General features: G+C 38.5%; 1 protein-coding gene across 12 annotated transcripts in view; it reads right to left on the reverse strand.

Annotated features, from left to right (window-relative positions):
* The window catches only part of magi2a (membrane associated guanylate kinase, WW and PDZ domain containing 2a), a 321,760-nt gene that overhangs the window by 30,204 nt on the left and 269,221 nt on the right, over nucleotides 1-22,335 (reverse strand). For 6 of the 12 annotated variants that reach the window (XM_049473848.1, XM_049473846.1, XM_049473845.1 and 3 more), the window contains exons 12-18: nucleotides 13,176-13,344; nucleotides 9,507-9,548; nucleotides 9,233-9,345; nucleotides 7,914-8,106; nucleotides 6,361-6,591; nucleotides 2,217-2,402; nucleotides 757-1,012 (exon numbers count right to left, since the gene is read on the reverse strand). In XM_049473848.1, the coding sequence (XP_049329805.1) occupies nucleotides 757-1,012; nucleotides 2,217-2,402; nucleotides 6,361-6,591; nucleotides 7,914-8,106; nucleotides 9,233-9,345; nucleotides 9,507-9,548; nucleotides 13,176-13,344 (1,190 nt within the window). The remainder of the gene's footprint in view (nucleotides 1-756; nucleotides 1,013-2,216; nucleotides 2,403-6,360; nucleotides 6,592-7,913; nucleotides 8,107-9,232; nucleotides 9,346-9,506; nucleotides 9,549-13,175; nucleotides 13,345-22,335) is intronic. The other 6 variants (XM_049473849.1, XM_049473854.1, XM_049473850.1 and 3 more) reach the window with 5 other exon arrangements.

Below are 22,335 nucleotides of genomic sequence, written 5' to 3' on the forward strand. Positions count from 1 at the left end.
TAAACTCAGAAGACACCTCAGAAGACGGTCACTAGTGGGTTTGGATAGTAAATAAAATGGCTATACTGAGTTTGTGTTGTATTTATGACAGCAAACACTTAAAGAAATCACAATCAGTTATCAGTAATATTGAGAATCAATGGGGTATTACCGTAAAACAAACAAAGAAAGCGTAATGGAAAGAAAACAGTGCATCTCTAATTCATGGCCGCTCGTAGTCGACACCTCGGCTGAGCGGAGGACTAAGTGGAAGCTTGTAGACTCCGGACCCTGAGGACCAGGCGGAGCATCAACACGAGCTGGGATCTGTTCTCCTTCCTTTCTCAGAGGACAAAGACTAGAGGATGACACTAACGAGCCGAGCCGAGTTCTGATGAGCGTACGGGTTTATCTCGGGGTAACGAAGTGCTGAGGAAGGCTGAGCGGAGGGCAGCGGAGTGGAGGGGCGGTGAGGGGAACCGTGAGGAGCATCGGCGCTCCCTACAGGCCTGGATAAATGATTTAAACGCCTTTTAAAGAGACGTACAGGTAAATTATTCAACTCCCGGAGATAAGTGATGTTGTATAACAAGCAGAGAGACAGACAGAGCATGTGTGTGCGTGTTTGGGTGTGTGTGTGTATGTGTGTGTGTGTGTGAGGGAGACAGAAAGACAGATATAGCGTACGTCCAAATATTTGTGTTCCATTTTATATTGTGCACAATAATATCACTATTTTAAAAAAAAAATCATATTCTGATAATAGTGGTAGCTTACCTGCCATCATGGGTGTAGATCTGTACAGGTGTGGCCAGAGGCTGAGTGGGCGGGGTCACAGGGCTGGCGTGATTGGCTGGGCTGTTCTGAGAGATGGGATTGGGCTGTATATGAAGGTTGGGTTGAGGTGCAGTTGTGGTCAGGGGGATGCTGTTGGACTGAGTGGGCGGAGCTTGGCTTGACTGGGTCATGGGACTGGGCTGGGCCAGAGGACTCTGCTTCTCAGAGCTACCAGCAGAGGGCGTACTGTTCGCCTCTGAAAAACACAAACATAGATACAGTATAGAACACACAGTGCTGCAGATCGTTCACTTTGTGAGACAAGCACCAAATTCGGCATGAATATTGACTTGGACCTATATTATTAGAAAAGCATGTTAGCTACATGAAAAATGGCCACTATATTAACTGTGAAATAAAGGTTTTTAGTGTAGAAATGTAATGGCTTAACATACAGCTCTGGAAAAAAAAATTAAGAGAGCACTTCAGTTTCTGAATCAGTTGCTATTTATAGGTATAAGTTTGAGTAAAATGAACATTTGTTGTTTTATTCTATAAACTACGGACAATAAAGAGTTCAGAAATCAGTATTTGTTGGAATAATAATGGTAATAATAATAATAATAATAATAATAATGGTTTTAATCACAGTTTTCATGCATCTTGGCATGTTCTCCTCCACCAGTCTTACACACTGCTTTTGGATAACTTTATGCCACTCCTGGTGCAAAAATTCAAGCAGTTCAGCTTGCTTTGATGGCTTGTGATCATCCATCTCCCTCTTGATTATATTCCAGAGGTTTTCAATTTGGTAAAATCAAAGAAACTCATCATTTTCAGGTGGTCTCTTATTTTATTCCAGAGCTGTATTTGTGGTGACCTAAGCATGACAGATTCACTGGTGCACAAAAAAGTCTATTGTTACCTGTGTGAAACTAACCCACAGGGACACCATAGCAACACATTTGCAACCACCTAGCAACACCATAGAAACCACCTTTTGCCTGACAGTCACCAAACTCTATGCACTCTTTCAGTGCAGGTCCCCAAACTATAATCCAAAGCTATACTGACCAGCACTCGTCTGTTTCTCATCTGTCATTCCTTCCATTCAGTGCGGAGTGTGAGTGCAGAGTGTGTTTGCAGAGTGTATATGCGGAGTGTGTTTGCAGAGTGTATATGCGGAGTGTGTTTGCAGAGTGTGTTTGCAGAGTGTATATGCGGAGTGTGTTTGCGGAGTGTGTTTGCAGAGTGTGTTTGCAGAGTGTATATGCGGAGTGTGTTTGCAGAGTGTGTTTGCAGAGTGTGAGTGCGGAGTGTGAGTGCGGAGTGTGAGTGCGGAGTGTCGTTTGCAGAGTGTGTGTGCAAGTGTGAGTGTGGAGTGTGTTTGCAGAGTGTGTATGTGGAGTGTGCGTGCAGAGTGTGAGTGTGGAGTGTGTGTGTGAAGTGTGTGAACTCACCCTCCTGAGTGATGATGCGCAGTGTGACGCTCAGCCCCGCGTCCTTTATCAGTTTGACGATGTCGGCGTGCGCCATGCTGACGATAGACTGATTATTCACCGCCAGAATCCGATCTCCCACCTTCAGCTTCCCACAGCGATCCGCCGGACTGCCCTCGATTATCCGGCCGATCTTATGAGGAACAGCTGAGAGAGAGAGAGAGAGAGAGAGAGAGAAAGAGGGGTCCAGATGTATAGATAGAGAACAGAAAGAGAATAAGAAATAAATAAGATGAAAGAGGCACAGAGAGGAATGCCAAGAGAAATGAGAAAGAAATAGAAAGAAGGGAGAAAATAGAGAAAACAGAAGGAGAGAGAGAAAGGCAGAGAGACAGTAAGGAGAAGCAGGAGATCATAAAGAAAAAGAACAGAGGACAAAAGAGTGAGGGAGGAAAAGAGAAGAAAGTAAACAGGAAGAGATAAATTAGATAAATAAAAGAAAAAAAAAAGAAACAATAGAGAAAATGGGAGAAATAAGGACAGGAAGAGAGAGAGAGAGAGAGAGAGAGAGAGAGAGAGAGAGAGAGAGAGAGAGAGAGATGTTATTATTGGTTTAGAGTTTCTGTACAGGTATGTTCTCTGTGTGCTGATTGGTAGAGTGTTTTTATTTTTGTACTCTATATAAGTGCTGGATTAAAGTTTGCAGGTTAACACACACAATTAGATTTATTTTTTAAAAAGTAAATAATTTTAGCAATCCTGCAGTAATAAACTCTTTTTACAGAGCCTGGGGAAGTATTAGCTTCTTTTTAGCAATATACATACATAACTGCAGCTGCTATTCTACTGCTAAGCTACATTTGGATTAAATCTCATAACTAACTCCCACTGTCTTACCCCTGGATTTTCTCTGCGAGGCTCTCTCTCTCTCTCTCTCTCTCTCTCTCTCTCACACACACAAACACACACATTTGATTCTTTCTTTGAGATTAGAGTGTTTGGAGGGGACGCTGCCACATGTTTATGCAGTGGTGTTAAACTGATGCCCCTCTGTCCAGCAGAAGCTCTTTAATATTAAAGCTGAGAGCTCTAAAGCAGCGCTGCATGTTTAATATCACTGTGCTTCCCTAAAGCAGCCGGACCCCATCCCTCTGCCCCCATTCAGCAGCATCAGCCAGAGCAAACGGTACTGCCGGCCTGAACACAGCCGTAAATAATCCCACCCAGCGCCGCAGACAGGAGCTCGAGTGGGGATGTAAACACAAGCAGCCCCCAGGCTCTGATTCAGAAGCAGTGTTTGAGGAGAAGCTCAGCAGCGTGGCTGTAAAACAGCACTAACTGGCTTTATCTGGATTTTTTTTTACATTTACAGCTGTATAAACTCAGCACCTTACACCTCACAGCACTAAATATTAACTATAATAACTGTAGTAATAGTGTACAAATAATTCAACTATTTGCACTTAACTCAGTCGAAAATGTGATAAAACCAAATTAAATAATATTATATTACAGTAGCAATCATGATCCGGTATTACATTACAATAGATTTTATAACACAATAAAGTAACCTGCTGAATGCTGAATCACCAACATGACCAAGCTGGTTGGCCAGCAATTATAATAAGAAAATAACAGATAGAATAGATTTTTGTTAGAAGTTAGAAGCTTGACATCACATATATCTCTAAGATCCTTTAAAATACACAATATGCCTCTTGGTTAATTTGCCCAGTTAGTAATAAACAGAATAGACTCTGTGTACATAACACGGAAGCAAATCTTACACTGATATTGGCATATTCTATCCCCAGGAAATTAGAAGTGAAAGTGGAAAAAGTACTGAAAAATTGTAATTAAGTAAAAGTACCATCACTTTGCTAAAATTCTACTTAAGTAAAAGTAAAAGTACCCATTTAAAAATCTACTCGAGTAAAAAAGTACTTAATTTAAAATGTACTTTGAATAAAAGTTACATAGTTACTTTTATTTATTTTAAGTAAAAAAGTACAAATCATAAATTAAATAATTATTAAATTAAAAATTTGGACCTTTTAGGCAAGATTTGCTCAGACCACATTTTCAAGAACAAGTGGTATAAGTTTCTATGATCCATTTTTTTTACTGTTAAAATGTTATGTTAATATAGGTGACTATAAACCGTATTTTTATAGTTTTATATTCACATTTATATTCATTATTATTTTTTTAACTTGCCATTGCTATGCTTTATCTGTTATTTACATGTTTTTAACATCCAATCAGATGTTCCTAATAAAAACGTAAGGAATTATCATGAAAAACATGAAAACATAAAAAAAAAAACTGTTGGTCGGCGCATGTGCATTGCCGTAAAGAAGCACATATCGATGGGTAGCACAACTCGACAGAACACCGGTTCACCCGAGCACAGCTGATTTACACAGCATCTCTCCCACTAACCATAATAAACACTGCATGGAGTTCAGCTGCGCTGCCATGGAGAAAAAAATACTTTTTTTTTATTCAGATAATTTGTTTTTTTCCAGCATTTTATTTATTACTCAGTAACGGCGAGTTTTCCAAAGTAGTGAAGTAAATTACCTATTTTAAAAACTACAATTGACAGACTACAGCTTGTTCAGAACGCTGCAGCCAGAGTCCTAACACGCACAAAAAAGAGAGAACATATAACACCCGTTTTAGCTTCACTTCATTGGCTGCCTGTGTCTTTTAGGATTGATTTTTTTACTGGTTTATAAATCTCTTAATGGATTAGCACCTACATTCATCTGCCTAACAGAATATGTTCCAAATCGCATGTTAAGATCATCAGGAGCTGCTCTATTAAACATTCCCAGAATGAATCACAAAAAGACTGGTGAAGAAGCTTTCTGGTTTTATGCCCCAAAATTATGGAACTCTTTACCAATTAATATTCCTCAGGCATCGAGTGTCACTAGCTTTAAAAGACAGCTAAAATTGTTACTTTTTAGATTAACTTTTTACTAGTTCTGTTCCACTTATACTTAACTATTTTATTTATTGATTTTTTTTTTATTTAATTTTATTATTTTTTTATTTAAATGCTTGTGCTGTTCTTATCCTTATTTTATCATTTTTGTTTAAATCTATTTTATTTTATTTTATATTTTATTTTACTATAAATGTCTTATTTCCTACTATTTTATGAAATTGTTACTTTTTAATTGTTTTATTTGTTTTATATTACTTTTATTGATTTATTAAATTTTATTGTGAAGCACTTTGAGCTGTATTTATATGTAAGAAATATTATTATTATTATTATTATTATTATTATTATTATTATTATTATTATTACCACTGCTATCGCTAATCCTGTTGCTCCCTGCTCATCCTTTCCTGTTTGCAAACAAGTGACTTTTGACGGTGATCACACCGCAGTTTTTATAATGAATATATGATGCTTAGCAGGGATGGTCATTCCAGCACACTGATATCATTAAACACAATATTTTGACCTTTCTCTACTCAGAAATTATTCTGCTTTTAGTTTAGAAACAAAATAATACAGACTGACACTTTAAGAATACCTTTACAATGAACTCTTGGATACACTGTTTCAGTCCACAAGTACTGTCCAATATGTAGATTATATTTAATATTTATACTGCTGTATAGGTAATGCTACATAGAGTGACCAGAGAACAATTTTTTTTTTAATGTAAGGTCACCATGTCAAGCCAGCTGATTCATTTGCACATGTTTTGGCAAAAGCAGTCACTGCTCACTACTGAATTGAATTTTGATGTTACAGAGCAGAGTGGTAGAGAACAATGTTCTGAAGCTCCTCCTTCACGTTTCTAGGAAAAACCTGTGCTAATATTAATCTTTAATTCTTACTGAACACTGAATTCTCACATACTGTTAAAATACACGACAAAAACCACATAGCAAATAACCAGTAAAAATCCAGGCATCAACACGTTATGGCCTCACACGCAAAAAGTCTATTAACTAAATTAATTAAATGTTAAGGTTAGCTTAGCATAAACACTACACAAGACAAAGTCGTGGGCGTGGCTGATTAACAAGCCCTATTTAAAGTGAGCTTGAATGTATTCTTGGGAATAAGTTCACTGCAGCCTCAGCTTTCTGTTCTAGGCTGACAGTAGTAGTTTTAAAAATATCAGCACAGACTGACCGGCAGCTGCCGCCGTCTCCGGCCTGTTCAGCGAGCTGATGATGACGAATCCGAACCCCTCGCTCTCCTTGCGCTGGATGATGACATCACTGGCTTGTAGGCTCTGATTGGCTGCCATCTCAGTGGGGGCGGAGTTGTTGGAGAAGGTTCCTGAATTTAGGTCGCTTCTAGGTGAGCTGTGCTGGGTGGAGATTGATCCGGGACTGCGGCCGTTCTGAGGACACTGATCACCTGAGGACAAACGACAGCAACGGTCAGAACAGTACTGTATTAAACATTACCTAAGTAATCTCCCACAACTGTAATACGCAGTATATCTGTACTTTACATTTACCAGTACTTTACCCTTTAGTACTGTACTAAACACCACTGAATCTTACAGTACCATAATGACCACCAAAAAAACACCATGTACCATACTAGACAGTACTGTACCTCACAACACCATACTAAAGCACTACTAAATCTCACAGTACCATACTAAAAGGAGTACTTTACCTTACATTAACAAACCAAAAACATTACTTTACCTTACAGTACCATAATAGACATTAATGTATCTTACAGGATAGTATCTCAAAATGTCATTCTAAACATTACTATAACTCACAGTACCTTACTAAACAGTACTGTAACTCCCATTACAGTACTAAACAGTACTGCACTTAACAGTACTATATCTCAAAATACCAGACTAAACAGCACTGTACCACACATTTAAGGACTAAACAGTACCACACTAAAGAGTACTATATCTCACAATATCGGACTAAATAAACAGTACTGTATCACACATTTAAATACTAAACTGTACCACCAGTATTATATCTCAGAGTACCAGACTAAACAGTACTGTAACTCACATTACAGTTCTAAACAGCACTACACTAAACAGTACTTTATTTTAGAGTACCATACAAAACAGTACTGTAACTCCCATTACAGTACTAAACAGTACTGCACTTAACAGTACTATATCTCAGAGTACCATACTAAACAGCACTGTAACTCACATGATAGTACTAAACAGTACTGCACTAAACAGTACTATATCTCACAGTACCAAACTAAACAGCACTGTACCACACATTACAATACTATATCTCACAGTACTGTAGTAAACACTACTATACCTCGCAGTACTATAATTAACACTCCTGTACCTCACAGTACTAAAATTAACACTCCTGTACCTCGCAGTACTATAATTAACACTCCTGTACCTCACAGTACTATAATTAACACTCCTGTACCTCGCAGTACTGCATTAAACACTACTGTACCTCACAGTACTGCATTAAACACTACTGTACCTCACAGTACTGCATTAAACACTACTGTACCTCACAGTACCGTATTAAACACTACTGTACCTCACAGTACTGCATTAAACACTACTGTACCTCACAGTACCGTATTAAACACTCCTGTACCTCTCAGTACCATAGTAAACACTACTGTACCTCTCAGTACTGCATTAAACACTACTGTACCTCACAGTACCATAGTAAACACTCCTGTACCTCTCAGTACTGTAGTAAACAGTAAGATACCTGTGTTCTGCGCTCTTCTCCGTATGGTCATTTTGACCTGGCCGTTGCGAGCCGCCCCGTGCATCAGATCGATGACGTAACGGTGGGGTTTCCCTGCCACAGGGATTCCATCCACTGACAGCAGCTCATCTCCCGGACGCAATCGACCGTCCTTATCAGCCGGGCTGTTCTCTATGATCGCCCCGATCAGGATCTGCACAGAACAGTTCAACAGACACACACAGATACCTAATGTAGTTAAACTCTTCTGGTATAGAACCATCTGGACTTTTTATATCTGAAATGCTTACTTGTGAAGACCACTGTTCTCCACTGTATATTACTGCATCACTCTCTCAGCTTCAGCTTCAGCTCGTGTGTGTGTGTGTGTGATTGTGTGTGTGTGTGTGTGTGTTAGTTTGAGGCGGTGACTTCTTTCAGTCTTAATTAAAATGACAGAAATATTCACACTTTAATCAACACTGCAGTTCACACTATTACACACACACACACACACACACACCATGCACAAACAGATTTAATTAAATATTTTACTGTTTTTAATACCGTCAGCAAACTGTTCTTAATTAATAACTAAATGCAATTAATCGCTTATATGTGTGAAACATAAAAAATAAATCCATTATTATATACACAGTACCTCATTAAACAACAATAACAGCAGCTAAATAGTTTTAATATAAACTAATTTATATAGTTTTGTTATACATTACTTTTAAATTTTATTTATTGATTGATTTATTTTTATAAACATTTAAAAATAGACAGCAAAAAAAAATCTTAGCAAGTGAAATATTTTATTTCAAAGCAAATATTCATATATTTTTCTCTAATGAGAATTTTTGTTTTACTAAGCAATGTAAGTGTAATTTAAGATCATTTTGCACATTTTATGAATTAATTTTTAATCTTAATCAGTAAGAACACTAAGAATTCACATCTTATTTTAAGTAATTTGAATAATAATAATAAGCACAAAAAGTCATCAGTCAAGTTGTTCTGATTCTTGTGTACAAAATTTAAGATATTTTAATATATATGTTTTTTTTTTTACTACTTGAAGACTTACTTTAAGAATTTTAAGAGATTATTAAGTACAAATCTTACAAAGGAAATGTGCTTACCCCACTGGCAGATTTTTTTAAATAGCCTAACCCAGTATCGTTTTATATACTTTGATTTTCAGTCTATGCAATATTTTTGCATTCATTGCTAATGTTAAACAAAATAAAAAAATACATAATGCTGATGTAAATAATAACATAAAGTACAGTAAAGTGTGTGTGTGTGTGTGTGTGTGTGTATTCTAGAGTACGAGCCTTCTCTTGAGCCTCCGGACTCACAGGCTGTCCCGCCTCCTCTCCGCCCAGAATCCGGAACCCGAACCCGGACTTCTCTCTGCGCAGATTCACCTCCACCTCCTGGAACTCTGCTGCCAAAAATAACAGAACACAGATTAGAGTGAAACACACAGACTTACCATTCCTACACACACACACAACACTGCTACTGATTCTGCAAGCAGCATGTGTGTGTGTGTGCGTTAGTGTGTGTGTGTGTGTGCGTGATTGGCTGTATCTGACGGTCACTCACCCGAGGGGTCGGCTGGATAACCGGGCCGAGGCAAACCTGGCTCTGAAAGATAAACAGCAAGGACAGCCCATAAATCACAGCTCTAACACACACACACACACACACACACACATACACACACACACACACTAACGCACACACACAAACACACACACACACATACAATGTATTTACACAAACACTGATCCAGTCCATTTGAAAGCTTGGGCTTAGAATCACTTCTTACTTTAAATACCAAACATCTGTGTATTTTGCTATAATACAAACTATAATACCAAAAGTACTGGAGCACCTACTCACTGATGCTTTCTTCTAAAATCAAGGGAATTAAAAAGTTTATCCTGCTTTTGTTGGAGTAACTGTCTCTACTGCCCAACTTATTCAACCAGTATGAATTCTATAGTGGTGGTGTAACCAGGTTTATGATGGTCAGATACTGGTTTAAATATCCAGCAAGGTTCGAATCCAGCAACTGGTTTAGAAAAACATGCAAATTTATACTTTCAATGATCTTTCAATCTTTGATTTTTACTTTCAATGGATGATAAGAGTAAACCAACTTGATAATCAGTCATTTCAAAAAAGAAGATTAACTCTCAGATAAAATAAAATAAAAACATTTCTTCTCCTAGGCATGCAATTTTTAAACTAAATTTTCAAAAGCTATGCAAACTTTTACATCACCAAAAAACAGAATACAAAATAAAATAACATCATTCTACATCAACACAAAATATAGACCATTCTTATATAATATTTGTTAGTGTTTGCTGATTCATGAGTGGAATTCATTTATCCTCTACTGAGGCAGCTGCGCCCCTGAAATAGCAATCCGGCAAAACCAGAGGGCACCTAACAAGTGACACGCTGATCGGTTTATTGCACTTTACGCCCAAAACACACCCATGAATAATTAAGAAAATTAATACATGCCTTTTTTACGTGTTTTAAGTCGCAAAAGGTGTACTTTTCCTGTGGTTATGAAAGCAAAGACACGCTGACATGCCCTACATGAAGCTGCATGGTGCGTGATTGACCGCTCGCCATAAAATCACTAAATAGGGCCCATTAAGTTGAATACAACACAAAACAAGAATAAAGATTTATATGAATACGTATTATTAAATTTACATAGGTTTACTTTCACAATTTTTTTTTCATTTAAATGATTTTAAAAGCTTTTTTCATTGGAATTATTATGTGGGATCTTCTGTATCAGCTTTTTGTATCAATGAGGACAGCCTGTTCCTAACCTTTTTGGTGATTTGTTCATTTACTAAGACATTTAACACAATTTAAAGAACTAAACAACTGCTAGATTCACATTAGGCTATGCCAAAAAAAAAAAAAAAAAAAAAAACAAACAAACAAATATAAAAACAGAATGTGGTGATATATTTTTTTCTTTTTGCATTTGATGATATAGTAATTGTGCTGAGACTCTCCACATCCATTATACTGTATATTACATTTACGCTGCTGTAAAACACTTTTATATTGTGCTACATATACAGTATATAAGTGATTTTATTTATTATACTGTATATTACATTTAAACTGCTGTAAAACACTTTTATATTGTGCTACATATACAGTATATAAGTGGTTTTATTTATTATGCTGTAGCGCTGTAACAAACAGTCACTTCACTTGAGCTCATCTGCAGCTCTGCACAACATTTTACATAAAATACAACCAAATAAACCCGGCCTGTCAGAATGTTCCAGAGCCTCGCGGAACACAGCCTGCCACATCCGCTCATTTCAACACAGCACAAATAGAAAAAACCCAGAGAAATGAGCCGAGGACTGTGTGTGTGTGCGTAATCGAGTGGGACAAACAGAAATACACACTGAAAAGAAACAACACTGCCCTGATTTCAGATCATTCAGCTGAGTACACTGAATCCACATGAATAATAAATACATCACACACAATCATCAGCAGCTGCATCACTGATAAACATCCTCTGAAGTCCTGCGTCATTCTCTTCTCATCATTAGGCTCATATTAGGACGGGCACACTGGATTTCTCTCTTTACTCTGAACAGAACAGATCCAAATGAGTTCATACAGTGTTACTTGTAGTCTGAATTATTATTATGCTAACTGAAAAGTTGAAACTAGGGCTGTCAATCTAAAACGTCTTAATACGTATAATTAATCTGGAGACTTTAACATTTACATTTTTTAAAATGCATAAATTTGGCCCTAGTTTTCTGCCATAATTCACTTCTTTTGCAGAACCTGGTGACATATTAGTAAATATAAATATAGGTTTTAGACAGCTCTGGAAAAAATTAAGAGACCACTTCAGTTTCTGAATCAGTTTCTCTGATTTTGCTATTTATAGGTTTATGTTTGAGTAAAATGAACATTGTTGTTTTATTCTATAAACTACAGACAACATTTCTCCCAAATTCCAAATAAAACATTGTCAGAAAATGAGAAACGGCTAAAATAACAGAAAAGATGCCTTAAATAATACAAAGAAAATAAGTTCATATTCGTGAGGTTTTAAGAGTTCAGAAATAAATATTTGGTGGAAAAACCCTGGTTTTTAATCACAGTTTTCATTCATCTTGGCATGTTCTCCTCCACCAGTCTTACACACTGCTTTTGGATAACTTTATGCCTTTACTCCTGGTGCAAAAATTCAAGCAGTTCAGCTTGGTTTGATGGCTTGTGATCATCCATCTTCCTCTTGATTATATTATATATGTGTTTTTTAATTTGGTAAAATCAAAGAAACTCATTATTTTTAAGTGGTCTCTTATTTTTTTCCAGAGCTGTATTTAGTGATGTGAACACATAAGGTAAATTACAGCATTCCGAAGGTAGATTACATTTTATTTATGATTAAACCTCATAACTAACTCTCATTATCTTACACCTTGATGATTCTTATAATTTACTTTTAAAAATCCATGTTTATTTTCAGTGTATCGCTGGAAATTGTGTGATTAATTAGTTCATTAGTTTATGTTTGGCAACCCTAGCTGAAACACTCCAAGGGACTATAAATCTTTTAATACCAGAGGTTTTAATGTTATGGCGGATTTGCATAAAAATTCTAGGCCAATAAAAAACATTTAAAAACTGTTAATTATTTGATCCTTTTCGTTAGATATTAAAGAAAAATGCTACAATTAAGCTCTGGCATCTCTTAACAACAGAACCTCAGTCAATATGTTCTTCTTTAAAACTCATTGTGTTCATTTTGAAAAGAAAATACGTTTGTATTTCAGACTTTGACCCCACCCACTTTCCCGTCCATTCCCCGTTCCTATTTCCACACCCTGGTTTGCCAAGTATGGAAGAGAACAGTCTCGGCATCCTTCTTACAAACCCAATGAGCAGAGATAGAGAAAGACATCACTAAATATTGTCAATTCATTTAATAGATGGAAACAACTTAGATCCCAGAAGGACTACAAGACGGATGCTGAGCTGCTCGTTTTCCATAGTTGTATATGGATAGTTAACATTAAGCACTAAGCTTCAGATAAAGTTAGCTAGGTAATATTTTACAGTTATTGAAACGTTCAACCAAAAGATGGATGTGAAATGTGAGGATTTTAATCAGAAAAATAAACACCTTTAATAAATCAGCTCTCATATTTGGACCCCTGCAAGTAGTATCAATATTTGGGGGCGGGGTCTACTTACGCCTACTCTCATACATAGCCCTGGACTTGGCATACAGGTCATAGGGGTCAGGTTTGCTCAGATCAAAGCCCTGGGGGGGCTCTGCAGCTGAGGGCCAGTGCAGGTAGGGGGCGCTGAGGGGGAGGGCAGGGGCAGTAAGACTGCTCTGGGGGTCCCAGTGGTCCAAAACCTGTAAATACAGTCAAACAGTAAGAGCACAGTTCTCCTTTACTGGCATCAGCCAAGACACACCTGTTGCTTCTTAGAGCTACGAGGCTAATGTAGCCATGTAGTGGACGTTAATGTACACCAGTTAGCATGGTGCTAACTGCTTACTGTCTTAACCATCACACAATTGCCTTAAACGGTGTAGAGGTGTTCAGTATTAAGGGACTCAGACTAGATTGTCATCAGTCAAATTTAACACTGAGGTTATCAGATTGGATTATTGTCAGCCAATGCTTCAAATTAAGGCTGTTAGATTTGGTGGGTATTGGTTGATACTCAACATTAAGATGCTCAGTTTGGATCTGTGTTGGCTGATAATCAGTATTTTTTGGTATTGGCTGATACTTAGCATTAAGGTTGTTAGATTGAGTGGTTATTGGTTGATACTCAGCATTAAGGTAGTTAGATTGGGTTGGTATTGGTTGATACTCAGCATTAAGGTAGCTCACTGGCACCACACCAACAGATGCTCAGATTGGATCTACATTGGCCAAAACTTCATTAGCCCATCCTCAGGACGGAGGTACCTGGATTAGTATCAGTTGATACTTAAAATTAAGGTTCTCAAATCTGATTTAGTCCAATTCTCAGCATTAAAATGCTCAGATTGGCTTGTTTTTAGCCAATAATTAACATTAGATTAGTTGGATTAGAATGTTTTCAGACAATACTCAGTATTAAGGTAGCCAGATTGTTCAGTAATCTGTAATATATGTGATTGTGAAGTTTTGGACACTGTATGACTCTATATAATTCTGTATGTTATCTGTAAACATGTACTGAAGAAGGTACACAGTGGAGGTTAAGGGTGGGCACTGCTGTTTTTAGCGCTAGTCTTTGGAGGATCTGAAGGGCGACCCAGTTTACTCAATGTACATGCCCCAGTACATTCCACTGTGGTTCCACAGTATGGGCAACTGGCCTGGAGCATCTTATAGCTTAGGTACATAAAGTCAGGCCTAGTTGGATCTATGGAGCAGCTTATGTTTGCAGTTTACATAAGCAGACTATAAAAAATGCTGATGATCTAAATAAACCAGTTCAGAATGTATCATTATAATTTTTTTTACTATGAATAAAGAGATTTTATGTCAGTATTGGCTGATGCTTAGCATGTTGGCATTGGTCAGTTCTCAGATAGAATCTGTATAGGCCAATATTCAGCATTAAGACTCAGATGGGCACAGTACTTCAGTAGGTGGGCTGGATCATATTGTCTGATGCTGAGTACGAAGATTGTATTGTATTGGCCAATAGTCAGAATTATGATACTTGGATTGAAACAGTATTGACTAAAAATCAGCAAGAAGATAATTGTTAGGTAATCAAAACAAATCAGTATTAACTAATGTGGCATTAGGATACTCAAATTGGATTGTACTGGTTGATACTCAACATTAAGGTATTTCGATTGTATTTGTATTGGTCGATACTGAACATTAAGGTACTTGGATTGGATTGGTATTGGTTAATACTCAACATTAAGGTACTTGGATTGGATTGGTATTGGTCGATACTCAACATTAGGTTACTTGAATCGGATTGGTATTGGTCGATACTCAACATTAGGGTAATTGGATTGGATTGGTATTGGTCGATCCTCAACATTAGGGTACTTGAATTGGATTGGTATTGGTCGATTTCCAACATTAAGGTACATGGATTGGATTGGTTTTGGTTAATACTCAACATTATGATACTTGAAGACCAGATTTACCTAACAAAGACGCCCTCAGGTCCTCAAATTTTGGATTGTCTTAGATGATTCCTATCATAAAGATACTCAAATTTGATTTGAGTGGTATTGACTGGTATTCGGCATTAAGGCTATGAAATTGGACCAGTTTAGGTTATTACCTGGATTGGATCAATGGTGTCTGATATTCGACATTAATGGTCGATACTCTTCATTAATGTAGAAATCTGGCTCTGGATAATGTCTTGAAGAAGAGTTTGAGGAAAGCATGTGATGATTTAGCCAAACAGTTTAGCTAGCATCATGCTAACTGGCAGGCTAATTATGATTCATTGCGTGTCAGCTACATTAGCCTCTTAGCTCCAGCCTAGAATTAAAGAAGCTAACTTAACTAACTCAGACACCAAATGTGTCCTGGCTGATTGACTACGTTCGTGGCAAGGAGAGGAAATTGCGGTTGACTTTTGTCCGGACTCTTCCGTTAATATGCATAATCGTGTTGTGAATTAACTCTCTCAGTAATTACTCTTTGCTTTAGCGGCGCAGAACGCAGGTTTTGCCAAAGCTATTAGCAATTTAGCGCACGGCAACGCTCCTTGCAACGAGCGCACTGAGGAGGAGGTCAGCGTTCATTTTCTAAATTGGTTTAAACGTCTGAATCACCAGCACTTCATCTCTGTTCACGCCATTCCACACAAAGAGCTTCAGAAAGACCCGCACCTCCAAACGGATGAATAAATAAACCCAAAACCCGTCTGAAGAAGGGTCGGGAACTGACTCGGGGGGAACAGCACATGCACGGAATGGTAAGCAGGTGCCGGAAAGCTGGAGAAGCTGGTCTTTCACACGCTTTGCCTAATAACACCGGGAGCGGCGGCGATGGCGACGGCAGAGCTGCGGAGGGATAATTAAAGGAGGCAGGAGGGAAGCGGGCACAGAGCGGAGATGAAAAAGATGCCAGGCCTTATCAGAGCGGGTCACTGTTAGTGTGTTAATCTGACAGGGTGGCAGCGTGTGATGCAGAACGGCTCAGGAAAGGAGCAGATTAAAAAATGTCAGGGTGCCTTCATCACTGCCAACACACACACACACACATAACACACACACATACAGTACTAAGTGTGTAACAGTGCTTACAACCCCAAATCCGAAAAAGTTGGGACATTATGAAAAATGACTCTACAGTATGGATAGTCTGGATACTCGCTGGTGTCATAAAAGCTTATAAATGGTGATAAATCTAATGAACGAGGAAGTATTGCTGCAATCTGCAAAAAAATCTGGGAAACACTTTTTTGCTCAGTTGCATAGTGCAAACTACTGAAAAACACTTGCCGATCCATCGCCAACTGATCGCAGATCAGTGACAGACGCCTGGCAAATATTCAACATGTTTAATATCTGACTCAGTCGGCGACTAGGAGTCAGGAGCAGTGGCTACATACAGCCAATGGGATCACAGAAGGAGAGAACCATGGGTCCAAAACACACCAGACCAGTTTATTTAGAGTATGATCACTTTCTGAAGGACTCACGATTACAGCACAACCAGTCGTGTAGTGTGAACAGCACAACAACTGACGACTCAAACAGTTGTGTAGTGTAAACCTGGCTTAAATAGATACAGATACAGTTTCAGGTTTTAGCTGTCCATGATTCTTGTTCAGGACAACACTGCAAACAAAGAATGTTGTGTATGGCTGACAGAGGAAAATAACGATCCTGCCTCTCTCAGGCCAATGATGGTGCCTCCTTTTTTAAAGTCTGTCATCTCAACTGAGAAAAATTAATTTTGCATCGCATAGGCATTGTAGAAGCAAGTCTAGCAGTCAACGATCTCTCACCAGGAGGTGCACTACACAAATATAGCTTCTGAGAGCATCTTGTGAAGGGCAGTGTTGGGCCAGTCCAGCACCCATACCCTTTTCTTCCATAGCCATGCCTTTGCAGTGTGTTCAGCTTGTGTTTTATTATTGTCTTGTTGAAAAATACATAGTTAACTCTGGAAAAGAAGTCTTTTGGACATGGTTAACACAAGGCTTCATAAGGTTTTGCACAGGAAACTTGTTTGTGCCTAAACAATTTTCCTTCAAATACACTGCCTGGCCAAAAAAAAGTCACTACCTGGATTTGACTAAGTAAATTATGTGGGGTTGATGCTGCAGTTGGTCAGGTCTGGGTTCAGCAACAGTATGTGCTGAAAGAATGAGGTCAGCTGACTACCTGAATATACTGAATATAGACCAGGTTATTCCATCAATGGATGTTTTCTTCCCTGATGACACGGACATATTCCAAGATAACAATATCAAGATTCATGGGGCTGGAATTGTGAAAGAGTGATTCAGGGAGCATGAGATCATCCTTTTCACACATGGATTGTTCACCACAGAGTCCAGACCTTAACCTCATTGAGAATGAGGATGTGATGGATGGAGAAGACTTTGTGCAGTGATCAGACTCTACCATCATCAATGCTGCTGCAAGATCTTGGTAAAAATTAATGCAACACTGAATTAAATTATATAATCTTGTAACATTGAAGAAGCTTATCAAAACAATGCCACAGTGAATGTGTGACACAATCAAAGTTAAAGATGGTCCAATGAAACATTAGAGTGTGTGACCTTTTTTTTTGGCCAGAGATGGATGGATCTGGTGCAGCTTTACTGCGCCACAAGATGCCTGGCAACAAATTCAGTGATCAAAAACAGTAAAAACCAGCAGCACTGTTAGTACTGGAGAAATTCAGATTTAATCGAAATACAATAAAATGCATTTCGGCAATCACACCTTTATTAGAATGAAAGGACAAAAGTTAATTTGTGACCTTCAGTAATGAAAACAGCCCATTTCTCATTGGTTCTCATTGTTCTCATTGGTTGTATTGTAATAATGTGTGTTTTCAAAAAAACTGGGATGTTATTAACTTTTGTCTTTTGACCTCGATAAAGGTTATTTTTTGTATCTCTAATACATTATAAATTCTTCAGTCAACAAGTGATGCTTTGTTTTAGCCAGGCAGTGTAAAAAACAACATAATAAAACAATGTTTCTCACATTTAATATTTTTTATTCATATTTTTACTGTATATTTTTACCCAACGTTTCTAATTTAAGGCTGTAGAGTGATATTTGTGAAAGCTGAGAGTGGACTCTTAACCCTGGTCTCATGATTCTTGGTCCTCATGTTTGCAAGTTTTAGCCTGATAAAGGGATTATGATAGTAATTGATATGGTTTAAAGCATAGATAATCAAATTAAACGTGGCTCCAAGCATGTGCGCTCAAACTTCTGACCCATATACATAATACAGCGTACGAGTTTATGCATAAATACACTGTGCGTCTTCACATGCCCGCTATGCTGCCTAACGCCGGGAAAGCACAGTGAGTTTTTAATCCATAGCTAACGGCTATTCATTCCAAATATTAATCTGTTATAATGTGACTGCGATACTCCCGCATGTAATTTTCTTTGGCACAGGGAAATGGGCTGTTTTCATATCCATCTGTGAATTATCCTCCATATATTATAAAGAATATTAAAACTGCGGCTGAAATGAGTCTCTGGGCCTTTACGTCTCTCTTTACAGCAACTTTTGTTCTCTCTCTTTCTCTCTCTCTCTCTCTGATGAAAGAAGGAAGAGAAAAGTTCTGCTATTGCTGTGGGTTTCTGGGTTGGGAGAAATGCTCCTGAGGCCAATGATCTCCAATTACACCTCAAAAAAAGAACCGATAGAGAGAAGGATGGAGGAACGGAGAGATGGAGAACAGAACGTGGATTGGAGGAGTTCGTATCGAGTTATAACCTGTACTGGAGGGCCAGATGAAAGACAGCGAGGAGAAACTTGCTGACAGTTCAAGGCAAGTTTGAGGCCTGAGGCTATTTAAAGCCAACAGAGTCAATCAGGGGTGAACTACACTGATGAGCCAAAACATTGTGACCACTCACGCCTCGCCTAATATACTGTTGGCCGCCAAAACAACTTCATCTACAGTACAAGACATCTCAAGGTGGTGTCTTTCCAGATAGCACGGCCGTGTGGGTTCAAGTATTCCATCTTGGCCCTTATGGATGTCAGTGATGGGACTGGGAGGGTTTTAACATGGGTTCCATTTGTGATGTAACCTGCACATGGAACCCATGAGAGATAATGGTGGGCTGTAATGATGGGATTCATTTGGGAAACCCAACTGGGCTTCAGTAACAAAACATGTTTAATCCCACCAAGAGCCCACCAATGTCACCTATAACCAAACTGGGACTTTGGGACACCAACATGGGAATGCTGCTTGGATTGTGGTCTTAAGACTAAAGCTACAGCAGATCCTTTGAGTCACAAAAGTTGTGAGGTTAGTGGAGCCTTTATTGGCATCAATGAGGCTTGGGCAACCATGACCCTGTTGTTGCTGGTTCACAGGTTGGGAACACCAACCATTCTGGAGATGTGCTGACCCAGTCATTGTCCAGAACAAGGGTTTTTACTGTGCAACCCATTTTTTAAACAATCAAAAATTAAAAATAGTTCAAAATATTCTTGGGTAATGTCTGGATCTGATTACTTGAAGACAACACCCTTAAACCTTTTGGGAGTTGGAATCTCCAAATGAAGACCCCCTGGTCAAAAACACCAGTTATTGGCTGCCGGAGCCCTGAGAGTGTACAATTGGCCATGATCTCTCTGGGTGGGTAAATGGCGCTCTCTCCCCTCATCACTCCAATGGGTGATGCTGCTCAGCACAGGACGTCTGTGAGCTGATGTATCAGAACCGAGTCGCTGCACTTTCCTCTGAGTGCGCTGTGATGCTACTGGGCAATGCTGCACCAGCAGATGTTGGAAAAGAAGCGGTGGCTGACTTCACATGTATCGGAGGAGGTGTGTTCTAGTCTTCACCCTCCTGGTGTTGGGGCATCACTAGTGATAGGAGGAGTCCTAATGAGTGGGTTGTGTAATTGGCCATGTAAACTGGGGAGAAAAAGAGGGAAAAAAGGGGGCGCCAGCCATCTAATGCGCTGCCACTATAAACGGGAGGTTGCAGGTTCGAATCCTGTTCATGTAGCTCTGCTATCAGCTGCCTGCACTGAGAGGGAGCAAAATTATCCTTGCTTTCTTTGGGTGGGTAGATGGCGCTCTCTCCCGATCGTGCTCAAAGGTGGCACCGGGTGACATGAGGACAGGGGTTAGCATGGGTGCTATGACTTGGCTATGCAGTCTCCTGCCCATCATAAAGCATGTTCCTCCTGTAATATTTAGCACACATTTCTGTTCTTGCGCTGCTCTACAGTCAAGACAACACAGTGTTCATAGAGCCACCATGCAGTGATGAGCCTCAGGCACTGCTCTGTGGTCTGGCCCTCCATGGACTATGGTCAGTAGTTACTCGTCACTGCTGACCAGGAGTCTCCCACAAGCCTCGGGGCCTTTCAGGAGACTGTCTGACCTCTCAGTCGCCTGGACATATCAGTTTAACCCTTAATAATGTATCTCAGGTCTTCACACTGCCCATTTTTTGCACCCAACACACTGACTATGAAAAACGACTGTTTAATTACTATCTAACAGAGATAGTACTAAGCACGGTTACCAAATCTCTCATCTGTGGGTGGTCATATTGTTTTGGCTCACTGTTGAGAATAACAGTATTATTTGTTATACAGCTCTGGAAATAAATAAGAGACCACTTAAAAATGATGAGTTTCTTTGATTTTACCAAATTAAAAACCTCTGGAATATAATCAAGCCATCAAACCAAACTAAACTGCTTGAATTTTTGCACCAGGAGTAAAGCAGCATAAAGTTATCCAAAAGCAGTGTGTAAGACTGGTGGAGGAGAACATGCCAAGATGCATTAAAACTGTGATTAAAAACCAGGGTTATTCCACCAAATATTGATTTCTGAACTTTATGAATATGAACTTGTTGAATGCTTGTTCGACCATTTCTCATTTTCTGCAAATAAATGCCATAAATTACAATATTTTTATTTGGAATTTGAGAGGAATCTTGTCTGTAGTTTATAGAATAAAAGCAATGTTCATTTTACTCAAACATATACCTATAAATAGCTAAATCAGAGAAACTGATTCACAAACTGAAGTGGTCTTTTATTTTTTTCCAGAGCTGTAGATGTCAGCTGTATTACTAAAATGTAGATTATACAATTTGAAGATGAATTGGTGCACTTTGATGAGCCTCTTTAGCGCCCCCTTGTTGTCTAGTAAGACAGTGTTTTAAATTCATGGATTGGGTAGGTTGTCTTAAATATCTTTGTCCAATCACATCTCTGTAAAATGTCTAATTAGTGCTAAAGCCTCTGTTTTTGGGCATTGTCATTTTTGTAAATTTCTTACCGAACATTCACCTGGACATTGTGGTTGAACTCACACACCAGAACTATTAACTGGGATAACTGGTTTATCTGTATGGCTCTTCTGGGCTAGTATTGATTACCAGTCACCAATTATCTCACATTTTCTCACGATTTTTTTGGGGGTCAAAATGACAGTAAACCCAACCATTTATGGTGGTATTCCCCATCATTAGACAAGAAGAAGGATTGTTTATTTCAGTTGACATGGTTCTATATACAGAAGAACTCTGAAAGTAATGCAATATTTAGAGGTTTTACAAAAAGCTCACATTATGTAATGGCTTAAAATTGATTAAAAATGCTATATATAATATAACAAATGGTTATAATGACAATGTGAATGATCTACACATGAAGTTTCATAAGTGTAGGACAGTGGGAAACTTTAAAGGTGGATTATTGATTCCTTTAAGTAGCCATTAAACATCTAAAGCAGGCAAATCAGTGCATGTCTGCAAATAGCTTATATAATTTAGTGGGTTGATCCTCTATGCTTAATTTGTCCGGGTAGTGAATAACAGAAATGCCTAGTCTAGCTGTCTAGGTGTGCGTCATGGGCGAAAAATAGGCCACTAAATTACCAGCTATAATTACCAGCTGTAATTATCTACTGATCGATTGGAATAACTACATTCCCCCCATTTATCAGTGAATAATACATCAGCTTCTGAGTTCCAGGAAACCTTAATTATTATAAGATTTATTGTTGTGGGTATCGCTGACTGTGTTTTGTTGAGTGGGCTGGGTGTACCATCATCTTTCAGAGATGATGATTACAAAGAGATAAAAAAATAGAGTAGATTCAGAATTTTGGGAACTTTTTAAGGTAGGTTTTAAGGGAGACCTGAGCTGTATTTTTAGGTCTTTTTTAACTCATTGCTAA

The sequence above is a fragment of the Astyanax mexicanus genome, chromosome 2 (assembly GCF_023375975.1).
Source record: "Astyanax mexicanus isolate ESR-SI-001 chromosome 2, AstMex3_surface, whole genome shotgun sequence".
NCBI classification, from domain to species: Eukaryota; Metazoa; Chordata; class Actinopteri; order Characiformes; family Acestrorhamphidae; genus Astyanax; species Astyanax mexicanus.